General features: G+C 52.1%; 1 protein-coding gene across 2 annotated transcripts in view; it reads right to left on the bottom strand.

Annotated features, from left to right (window-relative positions):
* The window catches only part of LOC122719797 (protein dachsous), a 168,844-nt gene that overhangs the window by 9,203 nt on the left and 138,944 nt on the right, over positions 1-20,697 (bottom strand). For both annotated transcript variants that reach the window (XM_043945950.1, XM_043945951.1), the window contains exons 3-12: positions 19,131-19,598; positions 10,456-10,619; positions 9,989-10,393; positions 8,150-8,558; positions 6,133-6,411; positions 4,395-4,618; positions 3,635-4,304; positions 3,196-3,546; positions 2,133-2,459; positions 1,594-2,074 (exon numbers count right to left, since the gene is read on the bottom strand). In XM_043945950.1, the coding sequence (XP_043801885.1) occupies positions 1,594-2,074; positions 2,133-2,459; positions 3,196-3,546; positions 3,635-4,304; positions 4,395-4,618; positions 6,133-6,411; positions 8,150-8,558; positions 9,989-10,393; positions 10,456-10,619; positions 19,131-19,598 (3,778 nt within the window). The remainder of the gene's footprint in view (positions 1-1,593; positions 2,075-2,132; positions 2,460-3,195; positions 3,547-3,634; positions 4,305-4,394; positions 4,619-6,132; positions 6,412-8,149; positions 8,559-9,988; positions 10,394-10,455; positions 10,620-19,130; positions 19,599-20,697) is intronic.

The following is a 20,697-nucleotide window of genomic DNA, read 5'->3' as shown; positions in this document are numbered from 1 at the left end:
TGCACCGATCTGAGAAATCTATCTGAGAAACATCTTCGTCGAATTCTCACTCTCTACCCCCTAGATATAGTTTTCCTGCAATGATATATATCTGAAAAATGGCAACATCTTTGTCGAATTCTCATTCTCTATCCGCTAGACATAGCTTTTCTGCACCGATATATCCGAGAAACATCTTCGTCGAATTTTCATTCTCTACCCTCTAGATATAGTTTTTCTGTATCGATATATATCTGAAAAATGGCAACATCTTTGTCGAATTCTCATTCTCTATCCGCTAGATATAGTTTTCCTGCATCGATATATATCTGGAAAATGGCAACATCTTTGTCGAATTCTCATTCTCTATCCGCTAGATATAGTTTTCCTGCATCGATATATATCTGAAAAATGGCAACATCTTTGTCGAATTCTCATTCTCTACCCATTAGATATAGCTTTTCTGCATCGATATATGTTATGCATCGATATATATAGATATAGGTTTCCTGCACCGATATGTCCGAGAAACATCTTGGTCCAACGCTCGATCGGTTTATTTCGGGTTCATCGATCGGAGAAGCGAATTGGCGACCTACGAACGATGCGACGGACGACGTCTCCGCTTCGTACGTGCGCGTAACGACGTTTAACGAGCGTGGAATAATAATGGAGCGAAGTAGCGCGCAAAATAATCGACGCGGTTATTTACGACCGTATGTACGACGAGTGGCAGCTCCCGATCGTGTCCCTTTTTTATTCGTTCTTCGGGGTCGAGCGCGATGCTCGGGGACGATATCGGTCGGAATCGGAGGTGTCGGCGATCGCTGCGATTCGAGTAATCGGAACGTTATCGATACCGAATCGTCGCGGCCGGTTATCCCGGCCCGATCTCTTCCGGGTGGTCCTGGGAACGAACGAGAGAAGGAACGCGGCTAACAACGCCGATAGCAACGACAACGCGACGCAACGACGACGATGGGCGGCCCGCCGCTACCGGAGGGAGGGAAGAGATCGCGAAAGAGCGAGGCCAGGGGGATCTGGTTTTGCATATCGGCCTTTTCGCCCGCTGAAATAACGCATTGAAACGCCAGATGGTGTCCCGCTGAAATGACACACGGCTGTCGCGCTCCCCCCGACCATCCCCCCTACCGACGCCTATATACGCGCACGTACGTATATCTATGGATCTCTCCCCTCGCGTCTTCTTTCTTTCGCTCGACGAAGGAAGGGAGACATACGAAGGGAGAGTTTGGCGGGTCGAAATGGTCCGTTTCATTGAACTCGACCTTGGATCGCGCGAAGAGTATTTTCACGACGATCGAGCGTATAATCGCGAGGGATAGGAGAGGAGGACGGGAGAAGGAAGCACGCGTTGATCCGTGGCGACGGGTTATGCATACGGAATCGGGCAATCGATGCATCGTTGCTTCGCGTCGACTTTGTAATTTTACAACGTTCCTAGACCCTCCTTTCTTTTTTCCACTACTGCTTCTATTGCTTTTACGACGACGGTCCGACCCCGCGCGATAATTAACGAACAAAGTTAGAAAAGAGGCGGGGAGAGATAAGGAGACGGAAGAAAAGAGAGAGAGAGAGAGAGAGAGAACTTACCCAGCCGTGGTGACCACGCCCGTTAAGTTGTCAACCCTGAACAACCAACTCGTCTCTTCGGCGATGGCGTACGTGATCTTCCCGTTCACCCCTTGGTCCGGATCGCTCGCTCTCACGGTCATCACGCTCGAGTCCGGGGCCACGTCCTCGGACACGGTCGCCACGTACTTGGTCGGCTGGTGGTTGGCCGTCGGATAATTGGAGGAGGACCCGTATGGGAATCCGAAACCTGGATACTCGGCGGTGCTCGAGCCCCCTCGAGGCCGAGACTCGGCGTATTGATTTTGAAGGAACGTCGGGGCGTTGTCGTTCACGTCCAGCACGATCACCGTCAAGTTGCACCGCGCCTCCAGGCTCGGCCGCCCTTTGTCCTTGGCCGAGATCGTCAGCGCGTACTTGGACACCGACTCCCTGTCCAGATTCGACATGGAGAGCACACCGCTCGTTGGATCCAGCGCGAACTTGGCGCCGATGTTCCCACCTGCAAACGCGCGCGCGATACAGATCGTCCGAGGGGATGCTCCACCTGGCTCGCTTACCCACGATGCTGTAATAAATTTCCCCGTTCTTTCCCTCGTCGAGATCGGCGGCCGCGATCGTGTGGATCACGGCGGTCCCCTGGTTCTCGGGCACGGCCAGGGTGTAACACGAGCCGGGCCGAAATTCGGGGCTGTTGTCGTTCTCGTCCATGACCAGGACCTCGAGGGTGGCGATGTCCAGGAGCTTGCTGGATCTGGCCAGGATCGGGACCGAGTAGCGGGAGACTTCCTCGCGGTTCAGGGGACCTCGAAGCGTGACCAGTCCGCTCGGCAAAACGCTGAATTTATCCGAGGCCGCGTTGCTCGGGATGCCGAAGCTCACGTTACCTGCGCCACGATCAACCAAAGATCGGTGACGATCGAAGGGGGGGAAAGAACGAAAGAAGGGGACGAGAGGAACGGCCGCCGTTTCTTTCTCACCCCTCCCCCTCGCTGCTCGCCGATACTCCACCTCTCCGGGAGGAGACTGCGCACGCACACGCTCCAACACGCTCTCGGTCGGGTGATTTGCCTATGCGGCAAGCTGGCGGCACGATGATATACGCGGCCATTGTTTCGCCCCTTTTCGTACGCCTCGTCCCTCGCTAATGCGCGCTCCGCCACGATAATGCATCGCTTTCCGCGCCCGTCCTCGAGGGATCGCTCCGCGCACGAAGAGAGCCGAATTAACAGGAGCAATTATCTTCGAAGGCTTTCCTGGTTGGGAAACGGACTCCCTGCTTGGCCTAGGTCTAGGCCGAACTCGAACACTCCCCCCCTCGTGGGGGGGGGGGGATGATAGGAGGACGTAATTTCACGTAGCGCGTTGGTAGCGCGAGCGCTAAATTGACAGCCCCCCCTTCTCCCTTGTTCTCCACTTTATGGGGCGAGCCAGCGTCCGAACAATAAGGAGCGGAGCGCCTAAAAAGGGAGGCTAGAGGCCCCATTTTTGGTGCGTGCGTGCGTGCGTGCGTTAACCCTCCTCTCTTTCCACCGTTCGGGGCGTAAATTTATCGAGCAACACCCGGTCGGGTGTGAGTCGAAAGCGTATTTGGTATAAATAAGGAAGGGAACGAAGGCTCACCTTGATCGGCGATGATCGGGCCGGCGACGTTGAGAACCGGCGCACCAACCTGCAGCTCCTCCGAAACTCTAGCCACGGGGTTGGGGAGGAGGAGGCGGGGGGGTCCGTTGGTCTGGCCGGAAGCCAGCGCGAGGCTGAGCCTGAGGGTGGACTTGCGCGGCGGGGAACCGTGATCGTTGGCCGTGATCTCGAGCTCCGTCGACCTGGCCATCGGCCTCTCCAAGCTCACTATACCGGACTCGTAGCCCACCGAGAACCTCGCCTCCTCGTTCGCCGACGTGATCACGTACGACACGCGCCCGTTGTCGCCCGCGTCCTTGTCCACGGCGACCACTCTCACCAACGTCGCCCCTGCAATTTTCCAGTGGCGAAAGAGTACGTAAGAAAGAGTACGCGAGAAGGGGAGAATCGGAAGGGACAGGAGAAGAGATGCGCTCACCCGGCAAGAGGTCCGGCGTGACCGGGATCTTGGTCGATTCCGGGGCAACGAAAACCGGGTCGTTGTCGTTCTGATCGAGCACGATGATCCTCGCCGTGACGGTGGAGGCTAACCGCTCGCCGGGAGGGGCGCGATCCGACGCCTTCAGGATCAACGTGTACTCGGCCCTCTCCTCCCTGTCCAACGGCTTGGCCAACGTGAGGGCGCCGGTCAGGGAATCGACGGCGAAGCTGTCCCTTCCCGGGGGGAACTCGGCCACCAGGCCGTAGCGGAGGTCCCCGTTCAGGCCGCTGTCCAAATCGATCGCCGTCAAATTGTAGATCGTCGACCCGATCGCCGCCCTCTCCGACACGCGCACCGTTATCGGGTCCTGCGGCCATCGGGGCGGGTTGTCGTTCGCGTCCTCGATCGCGATCTTCACCGAGACGGCGATGCTCTGGGGATTGCCGATCGAGGTCGTGTCCAACGCGCGGATCTCCAGGTGATACTCGCTCACGTTCTCGCGGTCGAGGGAGTGGGCCACGACCAGCTGGCCCGAGCTTCGGTCCACGTCGAACGCTGGGAATTCGCTGACGGGCGTGAGAGAGTCCAAGGTGAAGGCCACGCGGCCAGCGGGACCCGCCCCCGACACCGAGCCCACCGCTTGGCCTATGCTCGCGTCCTCCCGCACCTAGATCCCATTTCTCCTTTAGCAGTTCCGCCGAGAAACTTTCCACCTCGACTCGTTTCTCTCGGTAGGATAGGAGAGGGAGATACTCACGTTAAAGGTAAGGCTGCTACTGGTGAAGGTCGGCCGGTTATCCGCGAGCGCTAAAACCTCCACTCTCAGCGCGCGTATGCTGTGGCGGGGTGGTCGCCCGGCGTCCGTCGCCTTCACGGACACCCGGTACACGTTCCGTTCCTCGTGATCCAGGACCGCCTTCGTCCTGATCATCCCCGTGATCGGGTCAATGGTGAACACGTTGTACCCGTCCGAGTCTCGATCTAAGAAACGTATATTCGGTACACTCACGCGTCGTTCGCTCCGAATACATTCGCTCCAAATCGGAGATACCTCTAAGAAACGTCGACTTAATATACTTATATTAATTACTAATACACATCGACCTTGCTCCGAATATATCGTTTTCTCTAAACTTTAATCGGAGATATCTCGATTTAAAAAATATCGAGTCGATATACTTATATATTGTTTGCTCCAAACTTTAATCAGAAATATCTCTAAAAAATATCTAAAAAATACCGACTGGATACTCATACATCCTTTGTTCCAAATTTTAAGATCGAAGAATTAATTTCGATTCTCGCGGATCGAGGAAAAAGAAGAGATACTTCGATCTAAAAAACATCGACTCGGTATACTCATACATCGACCTTGCTCCGAATACATCGTTTACTCCAAACTTTAAGATCGAAAAATCAATTTCGTTCGATCTAAGATGTAAGAAATTTTAAGATCGTATACATCATTTACTCCAAACTTTAAGATCGAAGAATCAATTTCGTTCGATCTAAGAAACTTTAAGATCTAAAAAACATCGATTCGGTATACTCATACATCGTTTGCTCCAAACTTTAAGATCGGAGTATCAATTTCGTTCGATTTAAGATGTAAGAAATTTTAAGATCGTATACATCATTTACTCCAAACTTTAAGATCTAAGAAGAATCAATTTCGTTCGATTTAAGATGTAAGAAATTTTAAGATCGAATACATCATTTACTCCAAACTTTAAGATCTAGGAAGAATCAATTTCGTTCGATTTAAAATCTAAGAAACTTTAAGATCTAAGAAACATCGACTCGGTATACTTATATATCAATCTTGCTCCGAATACATCGTTTACTCCAAACTTTAAGATCGAAGAATTAATTTCGATTCTCGCGGATCGAGGAAAAGGAAGAGATATTTCGATCTAAGAAACATCGACTCGATATATTCGTATATTGTTTGCTCTAAACTTTAATCAGAGATATATCGATCTAAAAAACATCGACTCGGTATACTCATACATCGTTTGCTCCAAACTTTAAGATCTAGGAAGAATCAATTTCGTTCGATTTAAAATCTAAGAAACTTCAAGATCTAAGAAACATCGACTCGGTATACTCGTACATCGACCTTGCTCCGAATACATCGTTTGCTCCAAACTTTAAGATCGGAGAATCAATTTCGTTCCATTTAAGATGTAAGAAATTTTAAGATCGTATACGTCATTTACTCCAAACTTTAAGATCTAGGAAGAATCAATTTCGTTCGATTTAAAATCTAAGAAACTTTAAGATCTAAAAAACATCGACTCGGTATACTCATATATTGTTTACTCCAAACTTTAAGATCTAGGAAGAATCAATTTCGTTCGATTTAAAATCTAAGAAACATTAAGATCTAAGGAACATCGACTCGGTATACTCGTACATCGAGCTTGCTCCGAATACATCGTTTGCTCCAAACTTTAAGATTGGAAAATTTCGATTCTCGAGGAAAAGGAAGATACCTTTGAGGATAGTGTAGGTGACGGATGCGTTCTCGCCGAGATCGGTGTCCAAAGCCCTGACCCTCGCCACTTCGGTCCCCGGTGGCTGTTCCTCCCTCACGCTGACCACGTCCCCTTGAGGGTCCACGATTTCGGGCGAGTTGTCGTTCACGTCGAGGACCGTGATCTTGAGAGGCACCCTGGCCGCTCTCGACGGAGTCCCTTGATCCCTGGCCTCGAGCACGAGCTCGTGCACCCCTTTCGTTTCCCGATCCAGCGGTTCCTTCGTGACGATCTCGCCTGAAAATCGAAAACCTTAATTCGACCGATCATCTTCGTTTAAACATACGTAGAAACACCTTGTCATTTTCCTTTGACGACGGTTAATCGCATGAATTATCCTATTATTCGTTTCCTTCCCTCTCGCGTATTACAATCGTATACCACGGATTTACGCGTCGCAATTACGTATCTCTAATCTAAGAAAGGGAGGGAATAGAAGGAAAGAAGGAGAGAAGGCCGCCGCATTAATAGGTAATTAAGCAAGCGCCTAGTCGAGCGGCCGGAACTATTCCAACGTGGAAGGGGATAATAATTCGTGCGCGCGCACAGGGTCGAAGAAGAGAAAGAGAGAGAGAGAGAGAGGGCGGCCGCGTGCCTCTACGAATTCCCCGCGTAGCTAGCCCGTGGAGACGAGCGGTGCGCTCGTCGTTCGGAAGACAAACGATCGACGAGGAACATGCAAACGCGCCGGCATCGAGGGATACCATCGCGGAACAATAAGAAGTATATCGTAGGACGCGTGCTAATGCGTTTCTCGTGTTAACCGTGGGACCGTGTGCCACGGCCAACTTCAGGGGACCGAAGCCTCTCCTCTTCTTTCCGTTCCCAACCGCCGTTTCTTCTAATATTTGGAAATCCGTGCTCCGTGCGGTTGTCGATCGGGAAAACGATCCATCTTTCGCAAAGCTTCTAATTCACCTACGTGAACGGTTTCGTACGCGTGTGTGCGTAGAGGGAGGGAGGGAGAGAGAGAGAGAGAGAGAGAAGTAGCGGTACGACGGGACAACTGATACTTCCGGCAACGAGAGGGGGGATCGTATTTTTATTTGCGAGCCGTGGCAGTTTCGCGCTGGGATGGCTCGAGAAGCTCGATCCTCCGCAAACAGGCAGCCGAGACTTCTTCTTCTTCTTCTTCTTCTTCTTCTTCTTCTTCTTCTTCCTTCTCCTCCTCCTCCTCCTCTTCTTCTTCTTCTCTGCTACGATACGACGAGAGGAAGAGCCGGCCGACCGGCCTGGTCTCGAACCAGCGTGTACACAAATACTCTCGTGTCGCATGCCAATCAAAGCACGTATGCGCGTAGCATACGAGAGGCAGCGTGCGTGCTCGTTTCGCGGTGTGCGCTGAACCCGGGCCCTTTCCGCTGATTCGTTACACGCCGCCAATGTGAAAGCACCACTCTTACGGGATTATACTTTGATATCCACGAAGCGAGGGGAGATGTTACAAAAACGAAATAATCGCGCCACTGTTCGTATCTCCGATATTCCCGTTGTACGCTCCTCCAATTAAAGGTATTCGTATCAAAAATAAATTTACGCTTCTCCGCGTCTTCTTTTTCCTCCTTCGACCGCTATAAATCTTCAACGCGCGCGCCAAACTCCACGTCTCTCACGTCCCGACCTCGTTCGGCGAAACTCTCCCTTTTTCTTCTGAAAACGATCCCCACCGATGTTCCTACGTTCCCGTGGACCGAGAAGGGAGATTATTTAGAAAATCGATCGTTCCTCTCCTTTCTCAGGATCTCCCCAGGCTCTCGTCCGTGGAATACGAACGTCGCGATATACGAACGAGCGTTCAATATTGGTCGTCGAGGTGGAAAGAGCAGGAGGAGGAGGAGGAGGAGAGGATTCGCAAATATTTTTTTTTCCCCTCGCGTGGGACGATCTATTTGGTCGTTGGAGTTGTTGGCCGAGGTTTCGTAAACACTCGAGTATATATATATAGATAGATAGATGGATGGGGTGGTGGTCTTACCTGTGTCGGGGTCGACGGTGAAACTGCTGTTGGCCTGGACCACCGCGTACCTGAGCAGCGCGTTCTTGCCGAGATCGGGATCGGAGGCGCTCACGGATCCGACCAGCGTCCCCGAGGGCAGGTTCTCCAGCAGCTCGAATCCGTAAAACTCCTTCTCGAAGCGGGGATCGTTGTCGTTGTCGTCGAGCACCGTGACCAGCACGGAAGTGCTCGCTGTCGCGGCTGGGGAACCGTTGTCGGTCGCGAGAACCGTGAGCGCGTGTCTATCCAAGGTCTCTCGATCGAGCGCTCGCGCCAGATAAATCCATCCGGTGTTGGGGCTGATTCGAAATGCCGTCGATCCTTGGAGCCGGTAACTCAGCCTCGCGTTGTTACCCGTGTCCAGGTCGACCGCGGTCACTTGCAGTATCTGCCAAACGTATATATATATATATATATTTTACTTTAATATAACGCTCTTTCTCGAGTCGAGCCAGGAGTGAAAGAGGGCTCCGTTCGGCGGGCTCGACGGACGAAAAAGTGAGCGGCGAGGAGACACGAGAGACCAGTCTATCCGGTCGTTCCGTATTAATTAAACGCATCGAAACACCGCGAACCCTAAATGCGTTCGAACCGGTCGATGTTTTCCAGCGCGGGAGGATCGTGAATTACGGAGGAGAAGGGGGAGGAGAAAGAAGAAGAAGAGGAAGAAGAAGGAGGTATATATATATATATATATATATATAAGTTGGTATCCCGTGCACGAAGCTGGGCAATGATGGATGGCGAAGCAAGGGAGAGAAGGCGACGCGAGGTCGAAGGGAGAAGGACGAAACGGTGTGCCGCCACCGAAGGAGGGAGGAGGAGAGAGATCGGCCACCATTAGAAGAGGAACCTGACGTGGGAGCAGGCAGTAATGTGTCTAACTGTACGTTATTAGTTCGCGGCGGGTGAAGGGTTACGCTCACTGTGCCTCTCTCTCTCTCTCTCTCTCTCTCCCGGGTAAGATATTGTCTGGATACCACCGACAGCTCACAGATCTGTTTCGCCGATAGGTACCACCGATATATACGTGTACGCCGGGAGAAAGATGGAACGAGAGATCGAACGGCGAAGGAAGGAGGAGGGAGGGAGAGAGTCGTCGTCCTATCGTACCCTCGCCGTATCCGTTGTATTAAAAATGTGACGTCATTTAACGGGCCTATCTCGCGGCAACCATCTCTCGCCCATTCGTCATCGGTATCCTCGTATTCGTGGATTACGTCCACCGGTGGCTACCACCGCGAGGAATCGGTGTTCGTCGCTCGTTCCACGACTAGATATCGCCTCCTCGAATGACGAACGTGTCCTCCCCCCCCTCCCCCCGCGCGCAATAGCCAATCCCTCTTACCCACGCATTCTCGCTTCGAGAATCGACGAGGGGCGAGATTTGGAATTTTCATCTCCGACGCGTTTTCAAACACGATGGTCGGTATCGAGGCTCAATATAAGAGGATCGTGCAACGACAAATCCTCCGAATAATCGTAACCAATCCGTTTCCGGTAACGATCCGCCAATCTCTCGGTACGGTTTTAGTTCGTTTCCCTTCTCCGTCGAGACGAGACGAACCGGACCGTCTTCTTCTTTTTTACTCTCGTCTACTCCGATCGAAGGAGAAGCGAAAATGGGGAGGAGAGGCCTCGGCGAAGACGAATTCGAAAACGAGTTAAAAGGAGAGAGGCGGTTAAATCCTCCTTCTCCCCGGGCCGATCCAGAATTCCTCCCCCACCCTGAGCGCGCCGCGAAAGGGGATCCTACCGCGCGTCTCCCCGGCACAACAAATGGCCGCGTGACGGGCGTGTAATGAAGATTTTTCTCACTTGGGAATCGAGCTTGGCGCCTTCGGGAACCTCCACGTGATACTCGTTCCTCTCGAACACTGGGGGGTTGTCATTCACGTCCTGCACCTCGACGCTCAGGCTCAGGTTCGCGGAGAGGCCGCCACCGTCCAACGCCCTTATCAGAAGGCCGTGCCGTTGCTGCGTCTCGTAATCCAATCTCCTTGACAGATAGAGCTCCCCGGAGCGGGCGTCTATCCCGAACAGGTCGTTGCTGTTCTGGCCGAGCGCGTAGCGGATCGGGTGGGACGGGACGATGTCGGGGTCGGTCGCGTGCGCCACGTACAGGGGCGCGTGAAGGGGATGCGACTCCGCCACGGAAATTCGGACGCTGCTCGTCGGGAAGGTCGGCCCGTTGTCGTTCACGTCCTCCACGTTCAGCTCCACCTGTGCGTCCACAAAAACGATCAATACTCGTTCGATCGCTTTCTCGTTCGCCGTTCCCTCACCTGACAGTAGCCCGTGGAAACTCCGTTTCGCGCCTCCACGCTCAGAACGTACTTGTCCCGGGTTTCTCGGTCCAACGGGACGCGGATTCGAATCATACCCGTGACGGGGTCCATGCTTAGATCCGGTTCTTCCTTCGCCAAATAAAATCTGGTCGGCCGCTCACCTGCGAACACAGTTATTATCCTTGTTAAACTATTATCCTTGTTGGCTTTTTCTCGCACTTTTCTTTTAAATAATGATCGTTTCGAGGCAGCGAGAATCTTTCCATTTTTTTTCCTTTTAAAAAGAACGGGATGAGAAAGGGAGAGAGTGGAAACGAGGGGGAAGGCTGAAAGCTCAAAAATGACGAAAAAAGATATACAAGTTAATTATAACGCGTTTCGTTCCTTTCTTCCTTCCTGCGAAAATCTTTGGTGGATCGATCAACATCCCTTCGATCGAATTTAAACGCGCGAACGAAGCGACACCCGGGGTGAATCGAGTAGACGCGTGAAATCGATTAACGGGGAGATCGTTAGCGCGCGAACGAGAGAGAGAGAGAGAGTCCGCCCACATTCCACGCGCCAACAGCTATAGGGATGTTCCGCGGGATCCCACGTGGTATTGTTCTCGCCCGCCCCGTCCAAAGAACCGTTACAGCCTTTGTCTCGCCAATATCTTTCGTGACATTTCAGTCGATACTCGATTTTTTCCCCCGTTGTATTACGATTCGCAAACCCGTCCGAGACGGGACTTGGAACTCGTCCGCGATCGATTTCCAAGGTTTTCCTTTTTTCTCTTCCTCCTCCCTTTTCCCTCGGCCAGACGCTCGTTCGATCGATAATTGCTCGGCTCGATCGATCGCACTTCGATCCAAAACGGGAGTCCGCGCGCGGATCCCTTCTGGACGTTTTCAGACGTCCAAACGCCTGCGATCTACCGCGTCGCGATCGTCTCTCCCATGGAACCGATCGAGTTTTTCCTATCCCGCGGACGCCGAGGAAAAACCTGGTGGACGGGGACAAGGAATAAGCACCGCCTCCGTCTGGTTTACGTGGAAGGTAGCTCTTCCATTTCCACGGTATCCGGTATAAGATCGGGCCGAGCAGTAAGCCCCCGCCATGACCGTCGAGTCGAGGCGAGGCGAGGCGAGTGGAACGACATTGGCCTTAAAGACGGTACTCGGTCGCGTACGTGGATGGCATAATTTATGGATCCCTATTTATATAGCCATTCCACATTTCGCTCCCTTTCTAATAATCCCCTGTTACATCCCCCCGATATAAATCCGCGAGAATCCTCTCCAGATTAAAAAAGAAATTTCTCGACGAGGGCCCGATGGATTAAAAGAAAAAGAAAGAGAAGAAAGTCAATTCGACTTCTCTCGTAACCGCGCGAGAGAAGTGGCGTGCGACGATCAGGCCACGGATCGATATCGATCCGGAGAAAAAGGGAGGAGGGCGCGAGCGAAACTCGTGCTTACCGCCACTCGATAGCCGTGTTATTAAAATTGCTGCGAAACTCGTCCCCGCCGCATGTAAATGTGGCTCGCGTATTCGAAGAATATCGCGCGCGCGCAAATGTAAGCGAGTTTGTACGAAATTGCGCATCGTAAAGTGTAATTGTAAAGTAGCAGCGTATCGGTGAAAGCGAAGGGGGAGAGGGCACACGAAGGTAGAGGATGCAGGTACGGGACACGGACGCATCGCGGCTACCTCTACTACACCCATTCGGCATTCCCGTACCCGTGTTATTAAACGTCCGCGTGATCTTTTTCCATCCGAGCCTCGAGAGGAGGATCCACCGTACCACTATCTCCGTATATAATTACGATACGGGCGAATCGGCCGCGTGTCCGAAAGGAAACCGACCCCGACCACCACCACCACCACGGCTCCGTTTAATAATCGCCGTTCCGTTCGGAAGGGGGCCGATCGTTGGAGCGGATCGTGGAACCGACGTTTTCCGCGAATCCGGCGCGGGCCAACCATCCCCTCCCCCGCCCCCGAGATCGGTATCGCAAGAAGGAATCGAAATGGAACGAGTCCCCCGACGAACGGGTTTTTCACCCGCGGTGCCGAGTCGAAAGGGGCTTCGTCACCCCGGTTACACAGGCGTCCCTCCGGGGTGTCCACGTGGGTGTAACGAAGACAAATCGCCCGCGTATTTGATTAATTCGCAGAGATCGCCGGCCCAGCCCGGTCCCTTCCACCTCTCACGTCCTCCCCCTCCGCTCTTCTTCTTCTTCTCCTTCACCTCTTCGAGCTCGGATCGTGGATCGAATCGAGAGCGAGTTTTTGTCCCGGCCCGACCCGTAACGCGCTCTCCCCGTTATTGATTCTCGCCCTTTCTCGCGTCTCCTCTCGAAAGGGCCTATTATATATATATATATATATATATATATATATCCACGTAACAACGCCTTCCGAATAGTCGGTCCCCACCATTCCCTCTCTCGTTTCCTATCCTTTCTCTCCTCTACCACCTCGTTCTTTCTCCTTCTTTTCATCGAACCTAGGCCGATCCACCCTACTCACACGAGGCGTTGAACTCGATATCGAACGATAATGGTCGCGTGGAGAGAGAGAGAGAGAGAGAGGCGAAGGCAAACGTTGTTCGCGTGCGAAACGGTAATACGTGGCAGGAAAGAAGAAGAAGAAGAAGGGGCCCACTTCAATTTTCAACCTCCTCTTTTTCCATCTCGCTCGAAAATTCCACGGGCCAATTCTCGAAACTCGCGAAACTTTTGGGGACGCGCCCATTATTTATAGGAGAAAAAACGGTGGCGGCAAGAAGCTCTCGTTCGGTTAATTAGCGGAGGAATCGGATCGCGAGCGGTTATACCATTTTCGACGACGGGACGATTATAACGCGGGGATGGAAAAACGTATAAACGCGGAGGGGAGGGGATGGATATCGATCGCTCGTTTAATTGCTCCTCGATTGGTCGGAAAAGAAGGGAAAGAAGAAACCGAGAGGTGGAAAAAGGGGGAAAAAACCGGTGTACCGAGTTTCACAAGGTGGAGGAACGTTCCGGGTAAAGAAAACTCGCGATAAATTACCGGGGCCGACGATTCGATCACGCCGTATAAGGAAGCACGAGTTTCTCTCTATACCGCTCCTGCTATACGCCTGTGTACCTCGCACAGAGTTTCTCTTATTTTGCTAATTACCTCGTAACGGGCCGTCCCACTCGAGCGTTCAGGGCACCGTGCCCGCGATAGCCCTGTCTCTACGCGAGATCATCGTCACCTCGTCCCTCCTTCGTTTCTCCCTCCGCGAAAACGGAATCCTCCTCGTTTCGTTCCGTACAGGATATCCCTCGGTTTCGCGCTTTTCGAGTCCATTTCGGAATCTGGCCAGTAAAAGGCCAGTAAAAGGCCAGTAAAGGGCCGATCGTTTGCATAAATTGGTGGATTTTTAATTGGACGAGGTTTAGGCGCTCGACGACCACGATCGACGAGATAGCTCGACGACACCCGGCAAAAACGTATCGAATCCCCGCCGTTCGTTTAATTAGAGAGAAGACGCTTCGATCCCCGATCCATCATCCTCTCGTTCCACCCACCGCTTCGAAATCGTAAAATCGTCCGAAAAGAAAACTCGTCCCGTGTTACACGTGTCCCGAATTCCGATCAGTGGAACAGGCAGCCTCGTAAAACGGATTTACGAAAATCGTCGTCGTTCGAAAGCACCGGCCGACACACTCCGTCTCCAACGAAAAACGACCTCGTAATTAAATAATGATGATTAGCCGTGAGCCGTGGTAGCGTCGAGCAACGCGACGAATGCGGTGAAGAAACGATACCGTGGTAAAGGTATGTTGTCGTTGACGGGGGTCTCGTTTCTTCCTCTCTCTCTCTCTCTCTCACCCGTCCTCCCATCGTCCTTCCCGTTCCCCTTCCCCGACCGTCTCTCCTCTCTTTGACGCATCAACGCCCTCCCTCCTCCCTTGCACGCTGTATCTGCATGGCCGCGTATCCCCCATCGGCTCCTCGTGGAGCAAAAATTCCAAGATTATTCGACGAAATTTTCTTCCGATCTCCCCCCAGGGATCGAGGTTTAGAATCGAGCGATTATACGTTCGGTTAGCACGCGGCGAGTACGAGCGTGTTCGCGGCGCACAATAGCGCAAGAAATGCGAGCATCGAGACCGGTAAACAAACGAATAGGGCTTCGTACACGCGTAAAACGTCTCGGTCCGTGGATGCGGCTAAATGGCCGACGAGTGTACACGAGGGAAGGAAGAAGAAGAAGAAGAAGGAAGAAGAAGGAGGAGGAGAAGGAGAAGAAGAAAAGGTTTAGAAACGAAGGGCTGCAAGAACGACAAGACAATGGACGGCGACAATAAGGTTGCGTAGCTTGCAACCGAGCGAAAATAAAATGACATTAGCTACCAGTTGTGTTACCACTGGCCCGATACCGCGCCATACCTCGTATCCCCTTATACATATCCTCCGCGTTCGATCCTCGCCAAGAAGGAAGAAAACTATCCGACAAATTAGACAGCTTGTTCTCCAAATCGATCGAAAATCAAATGAGGAAAAAAAGGAAAAGAAAATAGAGGAAAAGAAAAGAGAAAAAAAAATTACATTTTTATCCGCCCGATTTCTCGTTATTCCCTTGTTGCGAAGAGGGGAAAAGGCGATCGGAGAAAGAGCGAGAAAAAGACGTATGGACGATGCGCGTGCACCGAGAGACCGCAGAGAGAGAGAGAGAGAGAGAGAGAGAGAGAGAGACCGTGAGATGGTAAACGGCGATAACGAGGCGCGAGATAAGAGAAGGCGCATCATAGGTTGAACGTGGCGCGAGAAGGGGATCGCGCCTCGTAGCGCACCTCTATCTGCGCATCTATATGTTCGCGCACCACGCACACCACCAAGGGAACCGTTTACACGCGGACCTGTCCGCGCCTCCCTCCCCACCCCTCCCCGCGACATCGCTGCCACTTCTGCAACCTCCACTTTTCCAAGCGATTCGAAACGATCTCTCCGTAACCGGCCGCGAAAAGGATATGCTTTTCCTGTCCCTCGTAACTCGCCATTCCTGCGTTCCACTCGATTCGACGTGTATCTCTCGATGTATATCTCGCGCTCGCCTCCACGAAAAACATTGCTACGAAGGAATACGCGAGGTGGAAGAAAGTTTCGATTCGATTTCTCGCGTCTCTCTTTAAGAATTTTTCTCGCCACTTCCAGTGGCGCGGGATTCGGCCAGCGGCGTCGGAAATGACGTATCCTCTTCTCTCTCTCTCTCTCTCTCTCTCTCTCTCTCTCTCTCTCTCTCTCTCTCCTTCGTTCCTCGATCGAATCGGAATTTTTCGCGCAATTTCTTTCGTCGAATGATAGAGCGGGACGAGACGAGGAACGGATTACCAGGAAAATAAGAGTTCGACCTGGACCAAGAGAATCCTTTCGCGCTATCTCGGTGGCTCGGTTCAGGTCGATCGGGATGCAAAGTCGCAGCGCGATGGACCCCGAAGACGACCCCTGAAATTTGCAAGCAAGGGGAAGGGCGAGGGGAAGGGAAGTGTTATAGAATTTAAAGTTCACTGAAATTTTATATATATGATTTCATTATTGAATGTTGTCAGCAACATTACTATTTCATAGTTGGTAGCTATTTGTTTCTCTTCGATACACGTATTTCAAATGTTTTATAAACAGATATCACGTATAATCAAATATATTCATTCAGCTAAACCCGTATATTTTATTTATTGTTTTCCACTGCCCAGTCAACAGGAAGGAACAAGATCGAAGCTAAGGAAACAGAGCTAACGTATTATTCGTCGAAAGGAATACGTATTCTTCTTCGTTCTTCGAATTCCCCCCTTCCTTCTTCTTTCCCTTCAACGCTCCATCGTCGCCGGAATTGGCCGTCGAAACAACCATTATAAAACTTTGGTCGAGATCGTAACGTCCAAAACGGTCTCCGAATTATGGATCCCTGTATCTTTATAGACACCTTAAAAAAATACCATTCACCGTTCATTTTTACGTAATGTCGTCGTTAAATTCGTTAAAGAGTAACGACGTGCCGCGCGGATAAGATTAATCCCTCCCCCTTTCCTACTCCTTCTCTCGAAAAGTCGAGATCGATTTTCCAAGGTCGATCCTGTACCGAATTTTCGAAACGAAAAGAAATCGAGCATCGATCCACGGAGATTCAACCTCGTTCCATTCGATTCGTGCCGAAAATCGATGCGATTTCAGTGGCAAAAAAAAGAAAAGCGGAGAAAAGGAGACGAAGAGCTTCCCTTCCAAGTTCGCGTGGACTCCAATACGTTCGAAAACGGGGACAGAAGAGGGAAAGACACGGTATTGGGACTCCTCAAAGCGAACGTAGCGGTGATATTTAAAGCGTATGCAAAGAGTGCACCTCCATAACATAAGCAATTCTCTTCTTCGGGAAGAAAGAAAGGGAAAAGGGAAGAGAGAGAGAGAGAGAGAGAAAAGTCTGGGACAATGGCGGTTTGCCCGGTATCCGACTCCCGACGATTTATGCGACCTCGACGACGAAGAAGACGACGACGACGATGTTCTCTCCATCTTCTCCCTTTTCTTCCTTCGTCTCGATGCCCATTCCCCTCGAACACGAGAATTCCAAGCTACGAAAACCGCGAATCGAAGATTATTACGCAGCGCAAGAAATCCTCGCGTAATTCGATCGACGGATCAAACGAAACTCAACCGCATCCGAGATACTTTACCGGTTGGCTGGCTTACGTAACTCGTTTCTTACGAAAATACCCTTTCTTTCGAGTTCCTTCGATTTTTATTCGTGCTGGTCTCCGCGATCGCCCAACTGCGCAGCCCCCCCTCCCCCCCTCTCCCTATGACGAGAGACATCGAAAAGCCGAGAAAAGTTGGGAGCGGCCGGTCGTTCCGCGGATAAGATAAGCTCCTCCTCCTCCTCCTCCTCCTCCTCTCTAGTCGACTGGATCACGGGTCGATGATTCTCTCTGCCAGGTACCATAAACTCGGCCGTAAAATGAAGCGCGTCCCTCACTTTGTCGCCAGATTTTATGGAAGGAAGGATCGCGCTACGATTCTCCCTCCTCCCCTCTCTTCGGGCCCAAATCTCTGCCCAATAAGAAGACGGGCTACGTTGCCTTTTTTCCAACGGCCTTCGCTCCTCCGCCCGATCATGCGTCCCCGCACAACGATACCATTGTTTTTCGTATATTTCAGAAACAACCGGCCATCCTTATCGAAACAGGTGCTCGTAAAGAGGCGATAATCACCTCTCGCGCTGCCTTTCGTCGGGCCAATTCGCGATAACGCGATACGATGTCCCGTAATAAATACGAAATTAATGAATTCGGCGTTAATGTCCGCGCGGTTGAATTTTATGCAAATACGGCCTCGGTGGAAGGCGAGGAAGAAGAAACGAATATCCTTCCCTCGTCGAATATTTAGAAACACCTCCCCTCCCTCCCTCCCTCTCTCCCTCTCTCTCTCTCTCTCTCTCTTTCTCTCTCTCTCTCCGTAGGTGTGGTACAGGTGTGTCGCGAAAGAAAGAGAAACGTTTTCGCGAAACGAATCGCACCTGTGCCGACGATCGCCGCCGCGGTCGTCGGCTCGTCCGACTTTAATCTGATAATCTGATTGGCTGCCGTGCGTCAAATATTGCGGCCCCGAATGCCAGACCTCGATCTTCCCCCGTGCGAACAGGTTCTCTCGGTCGGACGCGTGGCCGATCGCGCTTCGAAATCGCTTCGGATCGATCGAGTCGATAATCGGGAAAAGTGCGGCGAACTTGCGGAGGAACCGAAGTATTTTTTTCCCTCCCTCCCCCCCTTCTTCCCCCCGTGGAACGCGAAAGAAGAGATGGAAGCAAAAGAGGAGAGGTTAAAGGGAGAGGGAAGGGAGGGGGGCGCGAGGCACGACGTCGCTTCTCGACGAAGGAAGGAACATACTCGAGGTTCGCGCATTGATATGCAACAGGCTGGATATGCGGGCCATGGCGGGCGAACAATACGACCACCGGTAAGGCACCATCGTGTAAACTATTCACCATCCTCGAGCGTATAACGTAGCGAACCGTGGCGGTCGATACGCCACGAGACACTTTACACGGTGCATCGGGTATATGGCGCGGCGAGCGCAGGTCGTGACGCGCCGTATCTTGCATCGGATGTACCACCAGTGTGGAAACACGGATACGTACCTCTCCTCTCCTCTCCTCTCCTCTCTCCTCAGCTCCTAACCCTCGGAGAACCGCGCGTCCGAACCTTACCCTCGCCGCATCCTCCTTTCTTCCCTCCCTTCCTTCCCTTTCATCCGCCTCGATTCCACTTTCTCGCCAAATTCTACGCGTCCCCTTCCTTCGAGATATCGCGACACCCCCCTCCCTCTCTATGATTTACACGCCTCTGCCTCCTCTTCCACGGACGGGAGAAAGAGAGAGAGGCGCGCGCTCGCACGTATACCAACAACAAACACGTGGGCGTTCGGTACGTCGCGCCGTCGCCGTCGTTTTCTCGTGACGCGACTATGCTAACGCCGCGCGTGGAATACGTTTTCGATCCGAGCAACGAGTCCTGACTCGCTTTTCGAGCACTCTAACCGATTTCGAGCCTTCGTTTTCAACAGAAGAGGGGGAGGGAAGGAAGGAGGAGGAGGAGGAGGAGGAAGGAGAGAAGAAAGGAAGGAAATCTGTTTTTTTCTTTTCTTTCTTTTTTTAAACTTACCCGACGAAGCCCCATCCTTCACTCCTCCGACCACGCTGTTCTGAGGAACGGTCTCCTTGACGGTGATGGTGTAGCGTGGTTTCTCGCAGCTGGCGATCCTGTGCCCGGGGGAGGACGCGGTGATTCTGATTTCAGCGTCGTGCATGCTCTTCAAGCCTGCCGCGTCCGTTGCCGTTACGTTCAATTGGTGAAACGGCGACCTGGAGAGAAACGCCGGCCTCGCCACTTCCATTTCCCCCGTGTTACGATCGATCTGGAAAACGCCCGCCTCGTTCCCGCTCGTGATCCGATACGCCACCTGGCCGAACAGTCCCGCGTCCAAATCCGTCGCGACCACCCTCAAAATTGCCCCTTGAATCGAGGCGTCGGTCTTCAACGTCGCGTTGTACCTTCTCGGCTCGAAGATCGGCCGGTTGTCGTTCACGTCGGTCACCTGCACCCTCACGATGGCCACGGTGCTCAGACCCCCTGCAACAACCAGCCAAGATGAGAACGATAATGGATAAAAATCGGGGATAAAAATTATTTCGGTCTCTGAAATCCTCTTATCGAGCCAAATAAAGCGGAGGGAGGGGGCGGTATTAGCCGGCGTAGAGAAACGAATCTACGCGGTCGGAGAGCCGGTCGACATAAATCACGCCGCCTTTTTTTTCTCCCAATCAGCCTTCCCCACCTCCTCCCGATTCCTTCCCTCTTCTCTCGCGCTCTCCCCAGCTCCCCGCGTCATTCGAAGAAGCGCGCACACGCACGCGTGTCAGGAGGTATCCTGCCCTCTGCTAGGGTAACCGTCTCCGCGCCAATATTTCAAACGAGAGGAATTTCTCGGGGGTTGGCGAATGTCTCAACCCCCTCTCTCTCTCTCTCTCTCTCTCTCCTTTCGTTTTTCGAGCGATTATTGCGAACGGATACGATCGATCGATCGATCCTTTGTTGTCCGCGCTCTCGAACCGGATCAAAAAGAATGGAAAAGAAACACGGTTGCCGGCTGATAGATAATTCGTTCGCCCGTTAAAGTATCGCCTCCCTTCGTACGTAACGAAGTGATATACGATCGGACGGAAAGTAATAACGGCTCCCCTCGATCGCTATTCGTAAATCACCTTATTCGTCGAAACGCCACTTCCCTTCCTCTTCGATCGAGGAAGGAAGGCAGAGAGAGAGAGAGAGAGAGAGAGAACTAGGAGATTAATTAATCGACGGTGGTGGGAAGAGGCGCGGACGCGATAACGCGGACTCCTGGTTGGCCGGGCTGATTTAGGCGCACACCCCGACGCAAGTGTTAATATTAAAGACAGTATGTAAAACGGGTAATCCGATGTTTAAACGGTTTACACCCGTAACTCATAGTAATATATGGACTCGACCGCGCGGACCTCGGAGCGCAGCGAGATTTATAGGTACGAGTGTCATTGGAGTCATGCGTCAAGGGCCAGTCCCCACCGTTCTCCATCCTTTTCCATCCATCCTTCCTTCCTTCCTTCCTTTCTTCCTCCCTTCGAGTCCCGACCGAAAAGAACGGCAAATCCAATTCCTCTAATCTCTCTCTCTCTCTCTCTCTCGTCCCTTT

Source organism: Apis laboriosa, unplaced genomic scaffold (assembly GCF_014066325.1).
Source record: "Apis laboriosa isolate Shangri-la unplaced genomic scaffold, ASM1406632v1 scaffold9_cov152, whole genome shotgun sequence".
NCBI lineage: Eukaryota > Metazoa > Arthropoda > Insecta > Hymenoptera > Apidae > Apis > Apis laboriosa.
This window is presented reverse-complemented; position numbering and strand designations above follow the sequence as displayed.